The sequence below is a fragment of the Meles meles genome, chromosome 18 (assembly GCF_922984935.1).
Source record: "Meles meles chromosome 18, mMelMel3.1 paternal haplotype, whole genome shotgun sequence".
NCBI classification, from domain to species: Eukaryota; Metazoa; Chordata; class Mammalia; order Carnivora; family Mustelidae; genus Meles; species Meles meles.
In genome coordinates, this window is record NC_060083.1 from 1600518 (window position 1) to 1609793 (window position 9276).

General features: G+C 59.4%; 1 protein-coding gene across 1 annotated transcript; it reads right to left on the reverse strand.

Moving 5' to 3' along the window:
• Positions 1-999: 999 nt before the first annotated feature.
• On the reverse strand, positions 1000-6160 carry ALDH3A1 (aldehyde dehydrogenase 3 family member A1). Its single transcript, XM_045986186.1, has 10 exons — positions 5999-6160; positions 4397-4628; positions 4096-4181; positions 3687-3895; positions 3391-3508; positions 2710-2851; positions 2186-2352; positions 1748-1847; positions 1219-1349; positions 1000-1116 (listed from the first exon to the last, which is right to left on the reverse strand). Exons 1-10 carry the CDS (start codon positions 6158-6160, stop codon positions 1102-1104), a joined length of 1362 nt encoding a protein of 453 aa, XP_045842142.1. The 3' UTR covers positions 1000-1101.
• Between the last annotated feature and the right edge of the window lie 3116 nt (positions 6161-9276).

The window sequence follows — 9276 nt, forward strand, 5'->3', positions numbered from 1 at the left end:
GGGACACAGCACAGGTAAGAGCTTAAGGGCTTTTATTTGGGTTGTATTTGGGTTTGGGGGGAGGAGCGTAAATAAGATGTGAGATACTAGAGACTAGGCACAGAATTGGGGGGGACAGTGATGGAGGAGAACGGGGGTAATGACGTGAGTCAAGGTCGGGAGCAGGCAAGGTTGAGAGAGGCAGGGGTCCCGGGCCCAGTGCAGGGCTGGCCTTGGTTGGGAGCAGGGACCCTTTGGCGCAGGGCCTGGTACAGCTGATGACTCTGCTTTCACCATGAGGGCTCCTGTGGGCGTCCACACATGTACCCCGGAGAGCCGCCAGCCCCAGTCATTGGGACCCACTGCCAGCTTGTAAACCAGGCAGACCGGCCTCGGCCATTCTCCCCAGCCCGCCCCCATGCACCTGCTGGCCAGGCTGGGCTGCTTCTTGGCTCCCGCTCCAGACCACCTTCCCCAGACCCTACTTTTGCTCCTCGGGCCTCTAAGGCAGACTCCTGGGCCCGGATGCTGTCTGACTAACCGTCATAAGGTACCGCGGGTCCTGAGGGTCCACCTGGCTTCCTGGCCTCCTGCCCAGGAGCTGCCCTCGGAAATCACCAAGGGGGCTCATGTTGACGACCGCGTGATCTCAACCGAGGGACCCCGACCTAGGGGTCAAACCTAATTCGAGAGGAGCACATCAGCCTGCATTTCCGAGCCATTTGCCATCAGAGAGCCTCCCTGGCCATCCCCTTCGCAGATATGGAGCTGACGCCCACTGTCTAGATGCAAGGTTAATGTCTCCCTGACGCCAGCGCCTCCTGCCTCAGGCCCCTGGGGGCCACTGTGGGACTTTGGTCACTGTGAGTCAGGATGAGAACGGGCTGAGGGCAGGGATGGGACTGGAGAGGATGTTGCAAAGGAAACACACACACACTCATCCGGCTGGTGAACTTTTATTGGTCTCTCTGTGTCCAGCAAGGGGGCGGGGACCTGGGGAAGAGAAGCCCAGAGGGAAGGGGGACATTCACTGATCACGGAGGAGCAAGTGGGGCTCCAGGAGCAATCGTCCTAGGGCTGGACAGAGGGGCAGGGCTGCAGCACGCAGAAGCCGGGTCCGCCTCAGTGACGGGTCATCTGCGAAGAGGACACAAGGGGACAGGAAGGCGCGTGTCCTGCGTGGGCCTGGTGGCTCCCAGCAGCCTGGTCTCTGGGACAGCCTCTGCCCCCGTCTCTCACCTTGGCCATGCTCGGGGGGTATCTGGCTTTGAGGGACTCATCATTCAGCAGAGGCCTCACCAGGCAGGAGCGGCGGTGGGAGAAGGTCTCAAAGCTCTTCTTGCCGTGGTAGGACCCCATGCCGCTGTTGCCTGCAGGGAGGGGCCCTCGGGTCAGCCCCAAGTGGCCTGAGACGCCCCAGCCCCCACCTACAACCCTCAGGCACCCCTTCTCTGAGCTTCCCAGGGCACAACAGAGAGTACTCTGAAAAGTTCGCTTTTGGCGACACCGCTAGATGGCTGTGTGACCTCCAGCCCGTGTCCCCTCTCTCAGGGCCTCCATGAAGCAGGCCTGGCGTACCAGGGGGCCTATAGGAGCCTCTAAGGTCTCAAGGTCAGACATGGCTGGTGGCTACGCTGGCAGGAGCCAGAGACCCGCAGGGGAGAGCTCGTGGGGGTCTGAGGTCCTCTCCTGAACTCCCAAGCCAGGGCTGGGGCGGGGGGACATCTATAAGAGGACAGGTGGGCAGTGAGTTCAGCCCCGGACTCACCCACACCCCCGTAAGGCAGGGAGTGCACAGAGATGTGGACGATGACGTCATTGGCCGTCACCCCACCGCTTGACGTCTCTGCAATCATCTTCTTAACCACCTGCAACGGCACACAGCCCCACCTCAGTCTCCTTCCTGGAGCACCCCAGCCCCTCCCCACCCTGTCTGGGCGCATCCCGGGGCCTCAAGGGCAAGGCGAAGGCGGTCTGAACCCCAGTCGGGGTCTCCCACTCTCCCCACATGTCATGTACTTTGTGGGAAACGACTGGCTTCAGAGATGAGAAAGGGGCTCGGAGAGGTTCAGCGACTTGCCCAAGATCACACAGCAGGGAGCACTGAATCTGGGATCTGAACCCGGGTCTGTGGACCCCTGAGTCCTGTTTGCACGACGCTGTGTCGGGAAGCCGAGGACCCCAGGGGAGGGGACCCCAGGCCCACCTTGTCGTTTAGAGAGAATACGTAGAGTGCCAGGGGCTTCTCGCGCTGGTTGACGAACTGGATGGCCTCCTCCAGGCTGCGCACACACACGATGGGCATCACCGGCCCGAAGATCTCCTCCTGCATCACTGGGGACTGGGGGTCCACGTCTATGAGGATGGTGGGGGCTGAGGCAGGAAACAAGCGAGAGTCAGCCGCTGCCGAGACCCCCACCGGCCCGGCAAGCCCGCATCTAGCTTCTTCCTTCCGTTCCTGTAAGGGGAGGCTGCCGGGGCTCAGGCGGGACACCTAACGAGGCCTCCCCCTGCCCGGGCTCCATCCCAGCAGACCATGCGGAGAGAACTGCGTATAACCTGGAAGGGGGAGAGAGGCACGGAGGGGTGTGGGCACAGGGTCCGCATCGAGAGGGGGCAGGCACTGTGCCCTGCCGCCCCCTGAGCCCCTCCCGGAGCTCTTCATTCCCCACCAAACTGGGGGCAGAGTTGGGGAGGCGCGGCGCCCTTACCGAAGGCGAGCACACGCACCTATGTATCGGGTGGCCGCGTCGCCCGTGCCTCCGTAGGCGACTTTCTGGCCCTCCATCAGGCCCATCACCCTCTGGAAATGCCGGGAGTTGATGATCCTTCCGTAGTCACGGGACTTCTTGGCGTCCTCCCCATAGAACTCCTACAGAGAACAGGAGGCAGGCTTCAGGTGAGGATGCGGACCTTCATTACGGCCGTCGGCTGAGAGGTGACCTTGGCCTGGGAGCACGGGCGGGCCCCGCCCCAGCAGATGCACAGCGACACCAAGGGCTACTGGACTGCTATGACCTCTGGGGCGCTCCAGACCCCCACGGCATGGGACTTGTGAGACGGCATCGTTTGAAAGAAATACATGCACAGTCGCGTGGACATGGCAGGCTCAAATGTGTGCGTTCACAGAAAGGAAATGGGAGGGAACATACCAGTAAGTTAGTAGTGACTGTCTTGGGGTGGTGGGCTTCTGGGAGGAGCTTTTTTTTTTTTTTTGCTTTACGCTTTATTCTTTTATAATCTTTTCCCAAATTATCTACAATGAGCGTAGATTACTTTTAGAATCCGAAAAAGAATATCCAGTGTTTTCTAAAGTCTAGACTCCCCCCCCCCCCCCCCCCCCCCCGCACTGCCTTGTAGCTCCCCTCTCTCACTCAGCCCCGGGGCGGGGGGGAGGGCACACTCACTCACTTTCAGGGACTTTTTCAGCTTCTCCACAATTTGATTCTGGATGGAGGGGTCACAGAGGATGTAGTCGGGGCCCACACAGGTCTGGCCGCTGTTCATGAATTTCCCCCAGGCGATGCGTCTGCGAAAATTCCAGATTAGATCGCATTCCCCAAGGCACAGGAGGCGCCCCCAGACGCCAGATCTCATTTCCGCCAGCGCAGGATCGAGGCGCAAGGGGCTGAGCTCTGCAGGAGAGCTCTCAGGCGGGCAGAGGCCAGAGCGAGACTGTGGTCCGCGTGAGCTGGAGCACACCTCACCTGCAGGCGATGTCCAGGTCGCAGTCCTTGTCCACATAGCAGGGGTTCTTCCCCCCCAGTTCCAGCGTGACGGGGGTCAGGTGCTTGGCCGCCGCCATCATGATGATCTTCCCCACGGCGGTGTTCCCGGTGTACAGAATATGGTCAAATCTTTCCTTGAGCACCTCCGTGGTCTCGGGAATGCCCCCAGTGATCACCGGGTACAGGTCCTTCCACGCGAGGAGAGAGACGAGGCTCAGGAAAGACCATAACCCCTCCTCCCCCATCAAACAGACCCCCCTCTCCTGACACCGGGACTCCATTCACCTCTACGGGACAGGCCAGCTCTCCTTGCCCCAACCCAAGGCTTAGCCTCCTGCTGCAAAAATGCGCTGTTTCTCAAGCCCCAAAGAGCCGGAGAGCACCTCACCCTGTCCAGGTATTGAGGGACGATGGTGGCCAGCAGGTTCGCCATGTTCTCACTCAGCTCCGAGGGCTTGGTGACCACCGCGTTCCCTGCAGAGCACAGGGAATCAGAGTCCCGCCCTCCCAGGGACCAAGCCTGGAGCCCCATCCGTTCTGGGTCCATCAGACCCCGTGAAAGACAGATCCATCAGACCACGACCTGACCCAGGACTCCATCTTCCCCCAGGCCTGAGCTCCCCGCTCTCTCTGGCCACAGGGGAGGAGCGTGATCCCTGGTGACTCCTCCTGAAAGGGGACCCACGTACCTGCAGCAATGGCGCCCACCATGGGCTGGATGGTGACGGCGAAGGGGTAGTTCCAGGTGCCGATGATGAGGACCACACCCAGGGGCTCCGAGTGGATGTAACACTCGTCCTGCTGGGTCTGGAGAGTCTTCTCCACGGGCTCGTCTGCAGCCCACTCGGGGAGTTTCTTGATCATGTACTCGATCTCTTCCAGGACATAAACCATTTCCTCGTAGTAGGCGTTCCATTCATTCTGCGGTGGAGACAGGGCTCCGTGTGAGCGCACGGGCTAGAGAGCGAGGGAGTCCCTGGCGCTTGGCTGTGGTCCTGACGCCTGTTCCCTGGATTTGGGACCCTGAATGAGCTACCTACCCTCTCCGGACCTCAGCTTCCTGATCTGAAAAATGGGAGTGTGGTCTGGACCTCCCAGGAGGTCAGGGCTGGGTGGGCATGTTGGACACAGCCCGGCATGTTGCAGCCAGGGTGATGGGGGATGTTCACGGGGGGCTCCCCAGGCCAGAGAAGGCAAGGGGGTCCGAACCGAGCTGAGGACTTGCCACTGGGGTGGTGGACCCGCGAGGGACCCTTTCTGACAGTGTTGGGGACCCAGGCAGGTTTGGACACATCAAGTTCATGGTGCCTCCGAGGACCTCAGATCTGGGCAGTGATGTGAAGGTCATTATCGGGTGGGGAGAACCCAGCCCAGGAACGCTTATAGGTTGAAATGAGCCTTGAACCCAGGCTGGAGCCCTAAGAAGGCCACCTTGAAGAAAGAGATCCAGGAAAAAGACAGCCAAAGAGAGGACAAGATCCAGGAGACCCTCAGCAGGGGAGGGAGAGGGAGAAGAGGGCTCAAGGGATCCTCCTGGAGTGGGTGGGGAGGAAGCCACCGTGCAGGGGTGAGGAGAGAGGAGCAGCGGACGTCAGAACACAAAACTCTTCTGTGAACTTTGGCTGCGAAAGAGCCAAACAGAAGTTGTGAAGCTTTTGTTTTAAGACACGGGAACCATCCCAGGAGGGGGATAAACTCCAACTAACCCCCTGCTCTTCTCCAAGGCAGAATCGAACTGTGGGATCAGGGCCAGGCGCCTTGGGGGCAGCGAGGTGAAGGGCTTGAGAACTGGCAGGCGTCTGATTTTGCGCAGGGTGAGGGATGGATGGGGGGGAGGGAGGGCCCTCTGGGATGCCAAGCTGGGATGCTCTCTTGGGCGGGTGGGGTGGACTGCCTGGCCCTACACCGCGCTGAGGGCTGAGGGAACAAGCAGACCAGAAGTTCACGGTGTCCTGCTGGCAGGCCACGGTGAAGAACAGTGGCCTCATGCTCGGGGCTGGGCGGAGAAGGAAGTGAAGCCAGGAGGAAACGGCAGGCAGAGGGGGGAAGCTGCGGGGGAACCTGGGGCTCGGAATGGGTCGGAAGGGGTGGCCTGAGCGCCCCAGCTCAGCGTCTGATGGTTTGGGCCGCACTTTCCCTCCTCTATAAAAGGGTCCTGCCAAGGGCAGCGCGCTTTGAGGACTAGGGGAGGTTCTGGACAAAGGGCTGGGCACAGAGCGCCAGGCGCGCAGCAGATGTCCCAAAGCGAGCAGCGACCCTTGCTGCTGCTGCCCCACGCCCCCGGGGTGTACCTTGTGGAGGTCTGCGGTCAGCGCGCCCGCGAAGTCCTTCTCGTGCTCCTGGATCATGCGCCGCAGCGCCTCCAGCTGCTGGATCCGGAACTGCAGCGCGCGGGTCCGGCCCGCGTTGAAGGCGGCTCTGGCCCGCTGCACGACCTCGCTCGTTTTGCTCATGGTGCCTGGGGGGAGAGAGCACCTTGGACCTGGGGGCTGAGAGCTGGCACCCTCATTGCTCCTGCACCGCGTTCATTTTGCAGGAAGAGCGCTGGGGAAATGGCATGCTTTTGCCTTCTCAGCTCCCTAACCCAGACATCCCAACCTCTGGCCCTCTGCATACCCCCTGAGCTGATGACCAATCTGCAGGGAGAGCCGGGGAACAATGACACGCGACCCTAATTTCGAGGTGAGTTCCGGGCTGTGTGCCGGGGCAGGTCCTTCCTGACATCTCTCAAGCCTCACTCCCCCCTCGGCCCGCTTGCAAAGCTGGAGACCCTGACAGGCAAGCACGCCAAGAACCAGGTGCATCCAGCCCGGCCCGTTTCCGGCTTAGACTGGCCCGCACAGGTCGGGATTCCACGGCCAGCTGATTCCAGAAAACCCAGCGTCCGTCTTTAAACAAGAGTGTGCCTGTAACACCTGGGCGACACAGAGGGGGGGCCGCACAGGTCTCCGCCTCAGAGCTGCGCACAGAAGCGCGGAGGGAATTCCTGCTGGCCGTGCGAGAAACCACACTGGCAAAGCGGGATGGCTCTTCTGGGCGCCCTCTGGCAACCTCTAGCAGAAGCCTTTACAGCGTATTTCTCTCTGATACCGCAGGTCCACACTCAGGAGCTCACAGAAATCACAGCATCCCCAAGCGTTCATGAATAAGCAAGGTCACCAAGGTTGTATATGACAGAGGACTCCTGGAGACATACTACACGGCCATCGGCAATGGAAATGCGCTACGCAGCACTCGGGAGATGGATGACTGCGCGCGATTTGGGGGGAGGTAGAGCTGTCTTGCTCTCGGAGCCCAATGGGTCCCAGGCACGAGGCATAAGCACGAGACACAAGAAAGAAAGCGGGTTACAGAACAGCAGGAACACGAGGCTTGCGCCTAGAGGTGTGTGTGCACACACGCGTGTGTGTACGTGTGCTCTTGCCCACGCAAGAAAAGACCCGAAGGAAACCCCCAACACGGCGATGACAGGTAGGGGTGGAATCAGTAGCGATCTTTGCGCACATCTTCTGTGAGGTTTGGCTTCTTTTGCAACGAGCTTGCCTTTTAAAAAATGTTTTGTACCTTTTTGAATAGGTAACACGCGCTCATGGTAGAGAAAGTGAAAAGATTCGAAAGGGGCACAAAGAAAAGCCTCCCTTCTCCCTTTTCCCTGGGCAATTCCTCACCGTCCCGCCCAGAGATAGTCCAGCATTTTCAGACACCGCGTAACTTCTAATACCAGAAAAAAAAAAAGAAAATCCACAATAATGCTATTTCTACTTTGCAAAAAAATTATGCATACCACATAAACCATACAGATACACATTGTATGTAAATATGTGTATATATGGTATATATACATTTTTGCAAAATGGAAATGAGGGTGTGTGTGTAATCCTGTTCAAAATCCGTGGTTTAACTTCCACGGCGTCCCCTGTCCACGGTGCTGACCCCCACCCCAGGCATTCTGCGCAGAGAGAAGGGGTCCTGCTGGCAGCCGGGCACCCCAGCTCACCACGACCCCAGCCACACAGCTCTACGGACGGTCCTGCTTCTGTCCTCGGACTCAGGGCTTCAAACCAGGGCAGCAGGCTCTGGCCATCGGCCGCCAAGCCTGGACAGCCCAGGGTGGAGGAGCCCAGGTGCAGTACTCAGAACTATGGGGTATGTGGGAAGGAGCCCTCTCTATGGACGGCATTCATAATGGCATCGCCCCACAGAGATTAATGGAGCTGGAGAGCCTCTAACATTGCACTTGGCGCCCCAAGGGAGCGGATGGAATTCCTGTCCTCCGAATCCCACCCGCCTCACCTGTGCCGACTCTGCCCCCAAGACGTCCCCATGGTTGACTCCCCCTCAATCACCCGCTTTGATCCTCGCAAAAACTCCATGTCGGCGCCCATGAAGAAGGAACTGTTAGGAGTCCATTTTACAGGTGAGCAAAGTGAGGCCGAAGGACGCTGGATATACCCACCTGGGAAAAAAAAAGAGAGAGAGACCGGGATGGGAAGGGGGTTGGGGAAGAGATTACCTCTGACACAGCCTTTCCTAGCGTCTTGAGACTCTGGAATGAGCCCCGCTGAGAGGGGACACATTTAAGGACCCTTCTTCCCGCCCACTTGGCCTGGGAGTCCCTGCCCAGGAAGTGTGGGTAACCAGAACAAAAACACTGTTCGAATATGGGTTCTAGCTAACTTCACTTCCTCTGAGCCCGGGGATTAGGCCTTGGGTGGTTTATTATTATTATTTTTTTTTCTCTTCTGAAATGCAAGAATGCGTCTCTGGAGGCTTGGGTGGGGCTCCCGTCCACTCTTCAAAAGGAGCCTCAGTGTTTGCCCTGGGCAAGGGGGCCCTGATTGATTCAGCCTGGCACGGAACTCTCCTAGATTATCTGAAGTTCAACTGCCAGAGGCTGTTCTCCGGATGTCCCTGTTATGTAAGGTCAGCAGAGGGTGAGGTGTCCCGAGCACGCACGCAGCTCCCCAGCACGCACCGCTGCACGCACACCTTCTGGAACCCCTCACCTCCCGGCCACGTGCACGGGTGTCTGGGGGCCCCCCTGAGGGAGCGTCTCCCACCGGGGGTGCTACAGGCTGGGGGCTTCCTCTGCGCAGACCCGCCCTCCTGTCGAAGGGCGGAGACGAGGCCGAGAACCCGAATGACTGCCTGGAAATCTCCCTCCGTGTGGTCGCCCGGGAAACCAGAGATGCTCGGGAGAGAAGGCAGGCATGGGAAGCCCCTTCCTCTGCTCTTTCCAGATGTTTGCCCCTCTGTGCCACCCAGTGGGGAAGGAGGCAGATGTCACTTCCTGTCACTTCTCACACCTGTCCCGCTGCCCCAGACTCTTGGCCTCTGCCTACCAGACTTCTCCACAGTTTCCCACCTGGAGGCTCTTCTCCAGCCAGCATTCGGGCGCCCTTGCTTCCCATTTTCACCAAGAGGAAAACAGAGGTTCTCCAATGGGGGGGTTGGTCTATAAGCCCAGGGATGTGTTCTGGCCCTTCCCCTCCCTCCCTGGGAGGCCCTGCCCTGATACCCCCTTTGGGTCTTCTTCGTCCATTTTGTCTCTCTCCGGAGCATTCATTGC

Excerpts from the sequence above, each read along its gene's own strand:
- ALDH3A1 (XM_045986186.1), bottom strand. The coding sequence starts at position 6,160 with ATGAGCAAAACGAGCGAGGTCGTGCAGCGGGCCAGAGCCGCCTTCAAC. Across the intron at positions 1,848-2,185 it reads TATTCTCTCTAAACGACAAG|GTGGTTAAGAAGATGATTGC; the intron begins GTGGGCCTGGGG and ends GTGCCGTTGCAG. Across the intron at positions 1,350-1,747 it reads CCTGCCTTACGGGGGTGTGG|GCAACAGCGGCATGGGGTCC; the intron begins GTGAGTCCGGGG and ends CCCTCCCTGCAG.